This window comes from Thamnophis sirtalis, unplaced genomic scaffold (assembly GCF_051295495.1).
Source record: "Thamnophis sirtalis isolate CommonGarterSnake01/CBP01778 unplaced genomic scaffold, rThaSir2_p1.2 scaffold_9, whole genome shotgun sequence".
Classification (NCBI taxonomy): domain Eukaryota; kingdom Metazoa; phylum Chordata; class Lepidosauria; order Squamata; family Natricidae; genus Thamnophis; species Thamnophis sirtalis.
Window position 1 is genome coordinate 25,490,958 of NW_028261389.1, and position 16,655 is coordinate 25,507,612.

Here is a 16,655-nt window from a genome sequence, read left to right on the forward strand (position 1 = left end):
CACTCAAACTTCAAGCTTCCATCTCTACATGAATATATGACTAACTTCTAAATATATATGGTTCTCCAGTTTCTGAATGAGTTAGAAGGGAATCAAGGCAAATGAATGTGTCTACTTCTGTGTAATTACCATTGGGACTTCTCCCACATAAATTTGATTGCCAATTAAGCCAGCTTAGATTCTTTCTACATTTTGTTTTTGCTAACATCAGAATAAAAATAAAAAGTGTGCCAACTCACACAGATATTTTAATGATCAGCAGCAAAATGCTACATGTTCTAATTAATCATACTACTTTTATTTAGTGTATTTGACTTGCTAGTTATTGTTTGAACTTCACATTGTGGTCAGTCCCAAGTCTGTCTGATGGAAAAGACAAATATCCCGGGGTTCACATATATTCAATTCTCTTTTAGAATGGCAAAGGAACATTGTGTGTTATTTTCAGCAATCCCATAAGACAAAAACTATTCCAGCCCCTAACACCTGAGACGGATGCTCATTTAATCATTTTCACCAGGAAAGAAAAAGTATTGTCCAATATGATATTGAACTGTATGGTAAATGAACTGAAGTGCAGTAAAATCTAGGATGTTGTATAGGTACAAATACAAATGTTCAGTTAAGATTGTTTGATAAGCAAACAATTTATAGGCCTAGTAGTACCTTTGATAAATTGTAATTAAGTAATAAAATAAATCCAAGAACCATGCTATTAATTTAATAGAGATATGTTAATCATGATATATGTTACATGTTTTCAGATATTCAGAAGTTCACTGTTTTGCAACTAAACAATAACTCCATAAACATGTCAGTAATTCACACATTGCACTGTTACAATTAGTTAAACATGGTTTACTGAATAAGCTGTAAATGTGAGATAAAATACAAACCATGGTTTAAAATCATAACTATAATGCTTCACATAATTAATAATAGCATATACGGTAATTTTTTCTGGACTAAGGCCATAGTTGGCCTTTAAATGGTATCTTCGCTAACTTCAGAAAAGTCATAGACAGGACTAGAAGCAAAACTAAATTTGATTTTATTTACAGTTAAATTTAACATTAACATGATTCCTACTAAAACAAAGACTGTATGATCAGGTATTACAAGAAATGATTCCAGTCAATTTTACCATAAATGGGGCATTGATTGAATAACTAGCATCAAGCCATTCTGTGGTAGTTACGGTTTCTAGTATTAATCCAGTCAATGGAATTTATAAATCATATTTTAAAACTTAGTTTAATGTACAAGCAATTATGGCTTCTTTTAACAAACCATAATGAAAAGAAATTATGCTTGGCACAATATATAAACCCATTCCCATTTAATATAAAATAAATGTATATATTTCCATGTGTGTATATGTGTGAATGTATGTATGTAAAGTGTTGGTGTGTAGCATATGCCAACCTATCTGGGCTTGGAAGCCAAGAAGCTCAGACCTGTTAGACCTAGTAAGTTTTTGGATGGGAGACCACCAGAAACCCCCCTCCCTCCCCTAATTGTGAAGTGGAAAAAGTAACTGGAGATAAAGGAAACCACTTTCATATTGCTCCCATTACAGTCATCTAGAAAGGTACCAGCAACTGAGATTATTTGAACGAGATTCTTCCTTTTTTAACAACATGAATCGTTCCATAATAGAGCTGCCATGTTGTAATCCTGTTGTAAAGCAAGACCCTGCCGTCATAAATCACCAAACCCCCTAGTCCTCCACATCCTGTTTTGTGCAGCCTGATGACATCCCATAACCAGATGCTGTGGACAAGGATGGCTCGACCCCCAGGATAAGGAATCCTCTTTTAGTCTATGGAGATTCTCAGTCATCCAGGTCATGGCTGTCCCAAAGGTGCTTTTTCAAGAGGCAACTGGACTTTCTAGTTTTTTTCCTTAAAGACATTTCACTTCTTAACCAAGAAGCTTTTTCAGCTCTGAAGAAATTAAAAGAATCTTCTTGGATGAGAAGTGAAATGTCTTCAAGGAAAAAAAAACCAGAAACTCCAGTTGCCTCTTGAAAAAGCACCCATGGGAATCCTCTTTAGATCAGGGGTCTCCAACTTCGCCAACTTTAAGACAAGTGGACTTCAAGTCCTAGAATTCCCCCAGCCAGGTGGGGGAATTCTGGGAGTTGAAGTTCGCCAGGCTTAAAGTTGCCAAAGTCGGCGACCCCTGCTTTAGATCAGGGGTCTCCAACCTTGGCCACTTGAAGACTTGTGGACTTCAACTCCCAGAATTCCTCAGCCAGCTGGCTGAGGAATTCTGGGAGCTGAAGTCCACTAGTCTTCAAGTGGCCAAGGTTGGAGAACCCGGCTTTAGATGACAGCCCTTGGCTATCAGAGAAGCGCCAGACGGGAAGAAGGCCGATGTCATCAATTTCGGTAGAGAGCAGGGATGATAAGGCGAGCACCGAATTATCATCGCGCAGCACCGTCTGTTTCTGCCTTCCTTCGGTGAGGGTGGGGGAAGTGGTTGCGTGGAACGACGCAGGCGCCGAGAGGGGAGGGTTCAAGCCGAAGAACGGAACTACGTCATCGCAAGGTCGCCGGGGTCAAGGAGGCGGTTCCTCGGCAGCCCAAACCCACAACAAACAACGGCGGCGGCGTCTTCGCTTGCGGCCTCCTGTGCCGCCACCTTCGCGAAGGGGCCTCTCGGGCGCGCGGGGCGGGGAGGAGGGGGCCAGGGAGCTTAGGCGGCGCGAGCGTAGTTCGCCGCCATGAAGCTCCGCGTACGGCTGCAGAGGCAGACGGCTCCGTTGGAGTTGGCGGAGGCGGAGCCACGGCTGAGGGATCTGCGTGCGCACCTTGGCCAAACCCTCCTGCCCGCTTGGGGTTACAGGTATCGGCGAGCGGAGCTGCCTGGCAATGAGTGTGAGGGGTGGTGGTCGACGAGAGTGATGGGAAGCCGGGCTTTCCCTTTTTTAGGAAATGGAAACGGTTTCCATTTGTAGGAGAGCCCAGAGGAATGGCCCAGAGTCGGAGAAGACTCGTGGAAGACAATACATGTTTTATACTTTTATTTATTTATTTCCTCAAGCATGTATTAGATAACATATATAAGTCTAAACGATTCAGACTAAAATCGTCGTCTAAACGATGATTTGAATACATGAAATGGATACGAATAAAAGGGAACTTTAGGACAGGGACGGTAGGCTTGGAGGTCATCAAAACGCTTCAATTCGATAGTGACAGTGAATGGAACAGACGAATACATAATTTGGGGATCCAAAGGATCTGCCTGCCTGCCTGCCTGCCTATATATTTTGGCCTGGTACAAAATAGGAATGAGGGAAATATTAAAAGGATTTCCCTCGTGACTAAAATTACATGTTAACTTGATATCCTAACAAGATTGGTTCCCAAGATGGATTGCTTTAAGTTAAAAACTTAACTGTGAGATTGGCAAATAGCGGGGAGTTGGGGAAAGCATCTCAAGGAACGGATGGTTTTACCCACTTTCTGTATTGCTGCCGAGAAAGTTACATGGATGTGTTTAGGGAGTTAGCCAGAAGTCAGGCATGGCTTATAGGAGGCTTTATTGTTACAGTGTAGAATCAGATTTTAGGATTTTTGGCTTAATGATGGGGCTTGCAGTATTGTTGGCATTTGTAGCATTATAAATTACGTGGAATGTATGTGGAGTCAGTCCCATCCTTCACACACAATTTTTGTGCAGAGGAAAACACGACAGTTTTCTAAAAAAAAAAAAGAAGAAGCAGCTCATGCATTTCAGGCTAGAAATAGCTTGGTCAATGTTTCAATGCATTGACCAAAGCAAAACAAAAATAAATATTTACATACCAGCAATGTTCAGAATCTTGCTTTCCGAAAAAGTGGAGAACATATCACCTGAATAGTGTCTTCAGTGATTATATTTCCCAATCTTTAGTCATTTTTTTAATGTTGAAGTCTTTTGAATTTTTGGTAAAACAGTTTTGCAAGACATATTGTCTAAACAGTGTAGCAAGTTAGATTAGAACTGATTCATTTTCTTCCTCCCTCCACCTAATGCCAAGTCGTCATCTTTCAGGTTTGCCTAATTTTCAGAATTGTACATCTGTACCTAGTTTATTGAAAAAAACAAACACGTTTTTTGCAAGTATCATGGGGAATCTGCACAGGTTTTGATCTAGTTACTGAATATCTATTCCTTTCTGTAGAGCAGATTTAATTTCAAAATTTATATAGCAAACCTTTTAATTCATGTGGCTTGATGGATATTTTAGAAATGTTTTCATTGAATGATGGATTCCTGGATTCCTAACTTTTCAAATAAACTAATGTGTAGAGTAATTGGAGAATTAAGTAACTGAGTCAATATACTAAGAAACACATTTTATTTTCCCAAGTAAACTGTACAGAGATGAGATTGTATTTTAGTGAACTAGTTGATCTATAATCCTGAATCCAGTCTTACTAGTCATAGGTATATTCATGAAGGTATTAAGATTATGTTGTGATAGTTAGAATCAGACCTTTTCTGTCCTGTTCATGAGAGATATACTGTAAGAAAGATGATAGTATTTTTCTTTTGAAACTGAAAGTCAAAGTAAGGTTACATGTTCAGTTTCATTTACGGCCTACAGTTAGAATAGAAACTGATAGTTATTTCATGGAAATTATGTGATTTATTAAAGTGTTAGTAGTACACATACCTCTAATTACTTGTCACAATGGCTTATTTTATTCAGTTGAATTCTGGATATCCTCTCTAGAAGACTGAGTGGCTTACAAACACACACACATATCCCACAAAAATAACTTGAACCATAACATCAAACAGTACAAAAACAATATGATAGGGGTTCAGCCAATAAATTACCTACATTAATCCCAGGCCTGGGAATAGAGCCAGGTATTAAGCGTTTTCTGGAATCCCAGAAGAATGAATGCTAGAGTTCATAGCTGAGACTTATAGTGGTAGGGTTTGGTATGCTAGAGATTTGGGATTGATTTTCCTTGAGTTTACAGTGAAAAAAGTAATTATTTTAAAAATTAAACATTGCTGTTTTCCTCAAACATGTCCTGTAAAATAATAGTCACTGAAAAAAATATGTATAAAAACTGATTTTGTGATTGTTGAATATTAAAATATCTCTTGTGTTCAAAAGTGAGTTGCAAATGTTGTAAGGTGAAATGCACCATTTAGGTTTTGTGGAGATGGACATTGTGTTTGATTGTGAAAGATTTCCCTTGGTACCTATTAATTTTCTTTTTTAAAAATTACATGCAAAACGTAAAATAATACTTTTGAAAGGCAAATCATAAATTAGATACTATTTAGCTACTGCAATGCATGCAAATTCAAGAGCTTTGATAATATTTTTTATTTGGTAAGACTGAAAGCATTCTTTTAGAAATGTGGCCTTCCTCTTTCGCATTCTGCTACTAATAATTTAAATGCTAATACTACAAATACTACTTTTAAATATGTATTAGACTTACATTTCTAAAAAAAGTAACATGTATAATAAAGGCAGGTGAAAATGAATTAGTTTGAGAATTGTTTTGGTTTTAGTGGCTATTCTTATTGTTGCATTATAGTAAATTGTGGAATTAGGTAATTAAGGATCTCTTTTAGTTTGCAGTTGTGTGTTTCACAATACAAAATGCGTGCTTAATGTTGTTTCCCTGCAGTTCTGACATCAAGTTTGCGATAACGTTGAACAACAAAGACTCCCTTACTGGAGATGAGGAAACCCTAGCATCATTTGGGATTGTTTCAGGAGACTTGATTTGTTTGATATTGGAAGATACTGAGACAGAATTAAGAGTATTTCCAGCTCACATCTCATCTCTGCAACCACAACAGAATAATCATGAACCATCCACTTCAGCCATTTGTCACAATCAATTTAAAATTCAAGATAGCGAAAGACACAATGTAGATGTACCAGACCATACAGTTCAAGATGATATTCAGATGAATATAGACCATATGGTAAGTCCATTACAAGTGTAGATGTCTTAAGTGAGCCACGGTGGTGCAGAGATTAGAGTGCAGTACTGCAGGCTACCTCTGCTGCCTGCAATTTGGCAGTTCAAATCTCACTAGGTTCAAGATTGACTCAGCCTTCCATCCTTCCGAGGTGGGTAAAATGAGGACCCAGATTGTTGGGAGCAATATGCTGACTCTGTAAACCGCTTAGAAAGGGCTGTAAAGCACTATGAAGCGGTATAAAAGTCTAAGTGCTATTGCTATTATGCCTAGTAGGGAAAATATTGAGTAGGGAAAATATTGAGATACTGCTTTCATTAATTTTAGAGAAACCAGTTTTTTTTTCACAGAAACCCTTTGCTCTTATCATTTTAAATATAATTTTAATATAATTTTAATGCTCTCTTGTTTTTGCTGCTATCCTTTCAAGGAAGAATCCAGCCAAGCATTTGCTTCAGAAGCTGTATCTGATGACTTTGACTTCCAAGAAGCTTCAGGTTCTTATCCTTCAGAGCCAATGCTTTGCTCTGAAGCTACGGATGGACAAGTACCACACTCGCTTCAGACCCTATACCATTCTGCAGAATGTACCAGTGCCAATGATGCCTTGATAGTTTTGATCCATCTTATTATGATGGAGACAGGATATATACCTCAAGTAAGCAAATTTTTAAAAAGGATGTCTGAATGTAAATACTATGCATCCCATCAGATTTGGTTGATTTTCATTTCTCATAATTTCTCATAATTTTCATCATTGACATAGATCTTAGGTCAGTAATAAGATAATGTTGGTTTCTAGTAAGTCATGATTAGCTGATAACACATACTATTGCTCATGAATATATTGGTTGTCACAATCCAGAATATTATGGCCACACATTGTTCTGCATTAGTTGTAATTTGTACTGCATACCCATTGAGCACAACACATTATCTAGTGAAAGAAATGTGAAAACCAGAATTGCATATAGTATTCTAGGTGTTGCTTTACAACATAAATTTGTATTGTGAATGTTGAATATTAAAATAAATGCAGAATTCCAATTAAAGAAACATATCTGATTGTCCCTTTTTAATGAGCTTTAGCATGGAAGCTATTTAGGGTTAGGGTTAGGGTTAGCCCATGGAAGATGAATGAAATAATAGAATATAGATTTCTCCTTTCTAATATGTAGAGTGTATCACATTAAAAATAATTAGACTAGTTAGAACTGGGATAGTGAGTATGAGTTATCAAAGATTTATCAAACTTCCCAGCGCAGCAATGTATGCAGAATTAAGTTCTGAATTTGATATTTTAATCTTGGTACTTTTTTTGGCAAATATTTGTGGCTTTGAGTTTGATTCATAACATTTCAATTTAGCCTCTTCATTATCAACAGCATAATTTTAGATGATGATCTTAATGAAAACTAGTTATCAAATTGCATAAATATATAATTAACAATAAGGTGTAAAGCTCTGCCAATGATTGGGACTGCTTTCCGCTGGGTTGGGCTGCAAACAATGCACACCTGACCTGTGAAAACTCTCGAAGGAGGTGGACATGGACTCTTGATCAAAAGAAAGTGACTTCTAGCCTGTTAACATTACAGAGGTTGGATGAAGAGGCACACAAGCAGGAACTTTTATTTCAGGATGAATGGGGCCTCATTGGTACTCAAGGGCCACTTTTGTAATGGCTTTATTAACTTGATAACAATAAATCTCCTGATTAGAATTGTGGTTCTCGGTAAGGCTTTCTTGTAATTTCTTGCCTGACTGACTGAGAAAGATTTGACAATGACTGTTTACATGCTTTAGTTGCACTGTTGCCCTAATCAATATTCCCCTCCCTATGATTTTAGTAGTGCTATTGGAAACACACAACAAATCTGTAGTCAAGTTTTAGTTGCCTTGTTAAATTCCTCTTTTATTATTTATAGGGAACACAGTCAAAGGCAACAAGAATGCCTGACAAATGGCGGAACAGAGGTGTTTATAAGCTACAGTATGCCCATCCCCTCTGTGAAAATGGCATTGCTGCCCTTACTTGTGTGCCTCTGGGAGATCTTATTGTTATCAATGGTAGGTATATTCTGATATTTATTTGTTATTCTTTGTCTTCCATGCTATGTAACTGCTAACAAACTTAAAAGACATAAGAATCAGTTGACTCTTACATCATACGTGATGTCAGCTTTTAGGCGTTACTAAATATGTCAATGCGTTGAGAAGTGCTATGAAGTGAGATAAATTAGCCTTTTGAACTATATTAAAAAAGAAATGGTAGTTTATATTTTGCAACTTGACTGTCATGTCCATCTCTGAAGAATCAGCAATAAAAATGTAAACTTGGACACATAAACTCTAGAAAAAAGCTTTCTTAGCTGATTTTGCAAAGGTTTCAATACAACTTTTGCCAAGATTGATGTTTTCCTTCTTCCAATGTTTCAACTGCCTATCTTCTTTGTCTTGGAAGAAATGTGATATTTATTATCTCCAGACTGAACATTTTTAACCAGATGTGCATGGAATTTACATTGGTTATCAGTCACCCTAATCATCTTCCTCCAACCCTTTTGTTGACTTCCCAGCACATCCTCCCTGTTTCACAAATCTCGCCACCAGCTCTCCTTGCAGTCCTTCTCCATCCGTGGCTGATTGATTCATGTCCATGCCCACTGTCTTCCAAATCTCTCTTCCTGATGCTCTGCATCAAATTGGCTCCAGCTCTTCCTCTGAGCAGCAAATTGAGATCTGATAGTGGCCATTCTATGTTCCTGCTTCATTTCCAACCAGCTCTTCAGTCTTTCATCAATTCTCCTATTCTCGGTGCTCAGTTAAAACACTTATAAAATATTCATTTAAATGAGACAATGGTAAAGTAATAATAACTAGATAACTCAATGGCTCAATGAACCTTTGCTCCAGAGATATTTCCAAAGATAAACAGAAAGAGAAATAGAATGACATCTGGCAGGCAAAAAAGCTATGGGGATGGGAACGGCTTCCTACTTATTGCTGTCTTGCCCATTGGTGTTTCTTGTGGAAAGCTGATAGGGAGTGTTGTAATTGACAATCATGTGTCTAGCTGACTGCGGCAGAACTGAACTGCCCACAATTTAGGCAAATTTCAATTGCATGAGAGTTATGGGTTTGGTTTGTTAGCCCATTTAAGGGTATGTTGATTGAAAAAATAGTGCCCTGTGATGCATGTTTTGTAGGTTTGAAGGTTGAAGGTTACAAGTAATCAGTCATGAAGCCTTTAGTAGTATATTTAAACTGATTTGCTTAAAAAGAAGCACTAGGCTGTAAACAGATAACGAGATACAGTATCAAAAGAGATAGAACAGTAGGCAGTCCCATCTGAGATGCTGTTTAAGGTATCAGAAAAGTCCCATTCGAAGGAAGTGAGGGAGACTTTCCATGAGCACAGAAAAAATTGAACTATTCACTTTGTAACACATTACACTTGATAATCCAAGCTAGTTAGATTCCTTCATATATCCTGGAATATTATGCCACACAGGCTCCAATGGGAAAGAAGGGTGTTGTCTGTTGTATTTTTTATTGTGTTTCTCATAGCACGCACTGCTATTGGCTAAATTTATTCTGTTGAGTTTCCCCAGGAAGTTCAGAATCATCAGTAATGTTTTTGTTAAGTTCTTTTAGTGTCTTTTTTTATTTTTTAGCAATGCTGAAGATTGACATTGACATCAAAAGTGTGAAGAGACTACAGCTTCTGCCAGCAACATTTATCTGCTTTGAACACTCAGGTATCTGAATCTGAATTTTGAACAGCAAGAAGCTAATAGATGAGTAATGCCACAGTAATTGTAATTGTTAACTGAGCAAATTAGAAGATGAAGCTGAGTGCAGTAGATGGGAGGCATTTTTAAGTTGCATCATTGAATATTTAAAACTTATTCAAATAACTACAAAGACCTCATGAACTCCTATCAGGCTTTGAGTTTGTTAGTAAAATATTTTATGAAAACAAAACATTCCAAGCAATGTAAAAATATATTGCAAGAGACATATTTTTTCTTAGGGCCGTAGAAAATACTTATACATTAGAGACCTGTGATGGCGAACCTATATCACACGTGCCAGAGATGGCACTCAGAGCCTCTTTGCACGCATGTGTGCGCCGGCCACCTGATCAGTGCCAAAAAGATTTGTCATCATTGATCTAGACAATTGTGGTGGGTCTAGAAAATCTGCTACAGGTGAAAAAAAGTGTGTGGCTGACAAAAATATTCTGAAAAAAACCCCTAATTTATTATGATACATTCCTCTCCCCCCCCCCCCCCAAACATAAAAACATATTTATTCTAATGTTTCAAGAAACCCATGGTAAATCTGGAGAATTTGATACCAATTTAAAATAAACAGCTTTTTAAAAAGATAATTTAAAATACATGTGGGAAATTAACAAGCAAATACAGATTGACAGATTAGTTGTGTTGACACACACACAAACACAATTTATCAAGAAGACTTTACTTTTATTTGCAATTCTGGTTTATTCTCCTTCTTGGCCACAGCAGAAGGAGATACTGATGCTTGAGTTGGAAGCTTTATGCCAATCCTTTCGATTTGTGCAACTAATCTAAGTTAGAGCTTTATCCAAACTTGTCCAAATGTGTTTTCTTTCATTTCTGCACAATAACCTGTAGGAAAATGTTGTGTCCAGGGGGAGGTTTTGAGCTAGATTCTAATACAGGCTTCACAAGAGGCAACCTTCCACTTTCAACCTTTCACCATTTACATTTCTAAGGCTGTATCTGTAAAAAAACGTTTACACAATCTTTTCTTTGTAAACCACTTGCTTGTTTATGCAATATTAAGCTAATGGTGTAATGGCAGATAATGCCTCACTAGGGGGACCCATTGTGTTCAAAATTCTAATAGCATTCATAAAGGGGATAACAATAGTTTCCCAGCTCAAAGTGAAATAATGAAACAGCCATAGATGCTTATTATTGACAGTCGATATAATGCAGTTTCTTATCTTCTTCCTCATTAAAAACTTTAAAAGAAACTTTCCATAGATTCTCTTTTGTGCTGTTTAACCATGCTAATAGGTCCACCAAATTCATCAGCCCATGCAGGCTTTGCTATTTGTTGTAAATCAAATTATTACAGCATATTGCCAGTCTGAATGATAGAACCAGCTGTTTTCCATTTTACTGCTTGGTGATTTATTCTTGGAGACAAATAATTAGAATAGAATATACTGAGCAGATGATACTTATTTTTATTTTTTCCTAAAGGAAATGTTGCAGGCGTGTATAAGGACCTGCAGAAGCTCTCTTGTCTCTTTAAAGATCGACTGGTATACCCTCTTCTGGCTGCTACTCGGCAAGGTAAGCACATCATGGAAGGAGTCTTATAAATCTTTTTGTAGAATATTTATTATGGAACAGGTAAAACCACCAAGAATGATGAGTGAAGTATGTTTGGAGCCCAATGTGCTTAGCATAAGACATGGACACACACAACTGAACTCATTTAGCAAGACTGTTTTGAGAGTATAATAGTAATATTTTTTCAGTATGATTCTGGATTCCCTTTACTTATTAAATGTGATCATGTTTGGTTCAAACTGTGTTAAGAGTTGAGATGACTCTCTATACATTGAGCTCTCTGCTGCTGTCTAAACTAGTGTTTCTCAACCTCAGCAAGTAAGATGTGTTGGTTTCAACTCCCAGAAACTGAACTTGGGCAATACTGGAAACTGAAGTACAGATATCTTAAAAGTTGCCAAGTTTGAAAAATAGTGGTCTAGACCAGGGGTGTCAAACTCAAGGCCTGCAGGGCTGGCCTGGAAATAGCAAAGGACATGCTGTGTTGCTTCCAGCTGGGTGGGGGGAGGGACAGGACGGACACCACCCTTCCGGCAAAAACGGGATGCCGGCGAAATGGGGCATGGGGAGGCTGCATGTGGCCCACCCTTGCGTCCCATTTTCACCTTGGATGGCTTCCAGAATTCTGCCTGCCAAAACAGGGCATGGGGGGAGTGTGCACTACTGGTCAAAATGGGGCACGTGGGGCTGTGCGTGCCACCGTGCCCCATTTTGTCTGGCAGAATGCTGCAGGCCATCCAGGCTGAAAACGGGGTGCATGGGGGCCATTCATGTTCCCTATGTCCTGTTTTGGCTGGCAGCATGCTGGTGCCCTGCGCTATGTTTTGGCTGGCAGAGTGCTGCAGGAGGCATCCGTCGCATTCCTCTCCTCCCCCTGCCCCTGTCCAGTGGATGATAATTACAATGCTGATCTGGCCCTCGAAGAAATCCAATTTGAGACCCCTGGTGTAGACCCTCAAGGGTACAGCCTGAAGCTCATTTGTGCAAACAAATTTGCTATTCTGTTTAGGCTCTGATGCCAAGTAACCAGAATGGATCTCAACGCAGAAAGATTCTGTCTCCACCACTAGATGGCTACTCAGTTTCTAAGTCATAATTCTTTTGCTATTTATAAATTAGACACTTCCTTCTGCTTCTCATCCTATCATGGCTGCAGCTGTGACTTGCAAGTTGAACAAGTACCAAATTCTAATTTGAGAAATGTTATAAAATAGATTAAAATCTGTAAGTGCCTTTTGAAACAATTCCTGTTTCACTTAACAGGCAACATTCTATTGTAGTTGAGCCAGCCAAAGAGGCTATTTCCTATGTGGCTTGACAACATAGTAAAGCAATAATATATTAACTTTGATCTGAATAGGGGTGTTTTTTGTTTCTTTTCTTTTCTTTTTGATTAGGCTGAAGAAAAACTGGATGATATTGCATACTGATCTCATTATGTAGCTGCCAAAGGATTTTGGCTCTAATCAGGAGAGTGAAACCTTTCATTGTGGAAAGTCTAATGTGACTTCTCCCTAAATAAGTGCCTTCTAAATCTGTTAGGGAGGGTGCTTTAGAGTTTTATTTCAGGGACTATTGACAATTTGGTTAGTGGCCATCATACCTCTGGTAACATTGTCTTTTAATACCACTTAGTCATATGTTTCAATAGAAATACAGTGATGCTTAAAATTAATGAACTCTTTTGAAGTTTCAGTATTTCTGTATAATTTTTCTGATGCGATTTGTTTCCAATAGAAGTCCTAAAAGTAGGTAAAGAGAACCCAGTTAAACGAGCTTAGTATTATGTCATTTTTGATGTCTTTGATAAATGCATGATTAAATTCAAAGCATTTGCATTAAAATAGGCTTTTTCTTTAGCTAAATCTTACCAATATGCTTTGTTTCATGCAGTATGTAATTATAATTATGAAATGGATAAGAAAACTGTTGGAATGTTGTAATAATGTTGTTCTTCCCATTCTCCTTTTAGCATTGAATCTACCTGATGTGTTTGGCCTGGTGGTTCTTCCATTGGAGCTGAAACTCCGAATCTTCAGGCTCTTGGACTTTCGCTCATTAATTTCTTTGTCTGCTGTTTGTCATGATCTTTATGCTGCTTCAAATGACCAGTTATTGTGGAGGTTCATATACTTGCGAGATTTCAGAGGTAATTGTTCATAAAACTTTTTTTCTAATGGTATGACGCTGAATGAGAGGCTTGTTGTCAGCTTTACAAGTTAATTTGCCAGGGTTCTTTGTAAGGAATTATACGTCTATGAAGCTGTTTGAACATTGTGTCCAATAAATGGTTATTGTCTTGGGGCAGTCATGCAATCAGTGCAAGTTAACCTAATGTGTTGTCTACATCGTTATAGAATTACTGTAGCAAGCTGATTTGTATCTTACATGTTTATGCAGATCCGGTTGCCAGATCTCGAGACACAGATTGGAAAGAAGTAAGTGGATGTCATGATATGTTTTTTTGGTTTTGCTTTGCTTTTTTTAAAAGAATATGTGCAGTTAGAATAACCAAGTTACATTCTCAGCTAACTGAAACCTCCAGTTATCATAGGAAGCAAACTCTACTTTAAAGATCTCAGCTGAAAGAGCAGATGAACATTATTATTCAAATGGATGCCAGCCTGCACTGCTTCTTTCAAGCTGTTGGATTCTGATCTGAAATCTCATATCGACTGAAAAATTGCATGAAATAAAAAAAACTATGAAGCTGCAGAAGGCATGGAGATAGTTGTGCTAATAAATTTGGTTCATATATTCTAAATATCTATGCCTGTACTAGAAAACTTTTGTAACAACAACGCTATGAAATGTCAAGCTAAATTTTATTTTCCCCCTTTTTACAGCTGTACAAGAAAAAATTGAAGCAGAAGAAAGACGCACTGAAGTGGAGACACACAATGTTTCTGCCCCCTCCTCCCCTCCCTGTGCCATTTCACCCCAGTCCATTGTATCCCAATCCTTTTTGTCCTAATCCACTTTATCCCCCCAATATCATTGGTGGTGAATTTGATGAGAGGTTAGCAGTCCCTTCCATTGGTGATCCAATAAACTCCCTCTTTCCTGGCCCCGCTGAGCTTCCAAATCAGTATCTTCCTATTGCCCCACACTTAGATCCATTCTCCACTTTACCATATTTCGATCCTTTTGTGTCATTTCCAGAACCCAATCCAACTCTCCCAGGAAGATCCAATCGGAGCCGCCCAATTGATAGTCGCCGTGCATTCATATGAGAACTCTTTCAGCCTTATTGATAAACCTCTCTTTGTGGGCTTACTTTAAAATTGTACAGCTTCAGAGCTATGATGTCTACTGTTTTAAAGTTATGACGATGCATAAGTACTATAGCGTATTGATTCCATAGACTTGGGCCCAACAGTTCAATGCAAACAATTTTTCCTGCCTCCCTTGGAAACGCCGATACCTTTTGCAAGAATATTGAGGGACACTATTCTTTTCATTTACAGTGGCAGGCTCCCTAGAAAGTAAAAGGAGGTTTGCTTTTGTTGCATCAGATAAAAAGCACTTTAAAATATAAGATTCTAAGTTGGTCTGGGTTGTTTTCATTTTTAGATCTGTTATTTAAATATTTGTGCTATGTTCTTTTCTCCCAGTAATTAGCCTGACTCAGTGTTTTTTCCATGAAAAGATTTTCTGTTCTATGCAATATCTGGCACTTGGAAGGCTGCAAAAATCACCTGATTTGATTGTTCTTCGGACACTTTATGTATTTTCTTTATTACTTGAAAAGCAATGTTGGTATTGGGGATTTCAAAGCACAAAGAATATTGAGTTTAAATGATTTTTTTTTTACATATGAGAGAATAAGACATTGAACTGTTCACCTTACAAATAGTTGAATAATAACATGCTACACAGTATAACCCAGAAGATGAGAAATGGTGAATGTCAGAAGATCTGGTAAAAAGTTGCTGCCTTTCTATTTCAATTTTTTTCTAGTAAATATCAACAGAAAGTACCCCAAGTACTTTATGAAATAAAATGACAGGGCCATCTGTACATTTAAAGAATCGTGTAATTGATGGGACTAATGAGCATGATTATTGTTTTTAAACATTTTTCAGCCAACTAAATTGGGTAAACATTCCTAGTTATTTTCAAATGTATAATTACAAGATGTGCAATTCTTAGAGATAAATAGACATAACTGAGTCTAGTTGATCAGTGGATAAAGAAATATAAGTCTTATTAGAAGGTGATCTTCTAAGGTTGAGCATAAATAATCGATGACTGTCTATTGATGGCTGCTCAAGGGAAAATGTATTATCTTTGCTATTCCTCCGAATTTTTCTCTGTATAGTATTTTCAGCCTTATTAACAAAACAAAAATAATCACTTAAGTGCACTGATTTGATGTGTCAATTTTGTCTCATTCTAAATTTCAACTTGATGAAATTTAAATTTAAATTAGTTTTACATTAATGAACTCACATATTAAGCCTAAATTAAAGATGTGGTTGTACTATATTTACAATATATAGTACTTTATAGGTGGAGTATTATAAAGATGTGTTTATTTACTATCACAGTATTTGTGACCACTGATTATTTGTTCTAACTTTCAGGAAATGTCTTAGTTCTCTCCTTGATTAGTTTCCATCCATTGCTTCTTGTCCTACCTTCAGGTGCTTTGGAGAATAAGTTAACCCCGTCTTCTTTGTGGCAGCCCCTTAGGTATTAGAACACTGCTATCATGTCACCAACAGACCAACAGTTAATACTTAAGTGCTAGTTTATAATACAGTAAAGTGCTGTAATCAACCTTGTTAGAACTCAAACATGCATAAATCAGTTCTAAAATTGCTTGAGTCTTAACAACACAATTTTGCTTTGCTACTAAACAATTGGTTCTTTGTAATTGTATTTCTAATACTTGCACTGTGGTGGCATTTTTCCACTCAGGATGCATACTGCTCGGAATATTGCAGATGATAAAGACCTTTGTTCCAACAACATTGGTATAATTAGTTCTTTGGCTTGCAAAATAGGCTGCTTATGAGAGGAATTATTTAACATTTCTGTAATATTCCAGTGCAAAATGGACTAGTATGTAATGGTTCTATCCTTATTGAGGTAGGTTAAACTTACTTGAGAAGAGACTTGAAGTTGAAATTTAGTAGATCTAAGAATTACATTAATTTATTATGTGCTGGGGATGGGAAACTGCACTAGCAAATTCTGTCGGAATTTTCCTATTGCACACTGAAGTCATTGAACAGTTGGCTGTACAGGGCCATCGCACATGACACATTCAGAGAAGTAAGTCACACTGATAAAATTGAAGAAATTTGTTCACCTTGCTGTCAACATTTAGCTTGAAACTGAAAC

The 16,655-nt window shown here is 37.4% G+C and overlaps 1 protein-coding gene across 1 annotated transcript; it reads left to right on the top strand.

Moving 5' to 3' along the window:
* The first annotated feature begins 2,582 nt into the window (after positions 1–2,582).
* FBXO7 (F-box protein 7) lies at positions 2,583–15,855 on the top strand. The gene is made up of 9 exons (XM_014053738.2): positions 2,583–2,850; positions 5,652–5,955; positions 6,383–6,610; positions 7,881–8,022; positions 9,630–9,713; positions 11,214–11,306; positions 13,279–13,455; positions 13,707–13,744; positions 14,153–15,855. Exons 1-9 carry the CDS (start codon positions 2,729–2,731, stop codon positions 14,537–14,539), a joined length of 1,575 nt encoding a protein of 524 aa, XP_013909213.2. The 5' UTR covers positions 2,583–2,728; the 3' UTR covers positions 14,540–15,855.
* Positions 15,856–16,655: the final 800 nt, after the last annotated feature.

Coding starts and splice junctions, on each gene's coding strand:
- FBXO7 (XM_014053738.2), top strand. CDS start 2,729: ATGAAGCTCCGCGTACGGCTGCAGAGGCAGACGGCTCCGTTGGAGTTG. Junction 8,023..9,629: donor AGATCTTATTGTTATCAATG/GTAGGTATATTC, acceptor TTTATTTTTTAG/CAATGCTGAAGATTGACATT. Junction 13,456..13,706: donor ATACTTGCGAGATTTCAGAG/GTAATTGTTCAT, acceptor ATGTTTATGCAG/ATCCGGTTGCCAGATCTCGA.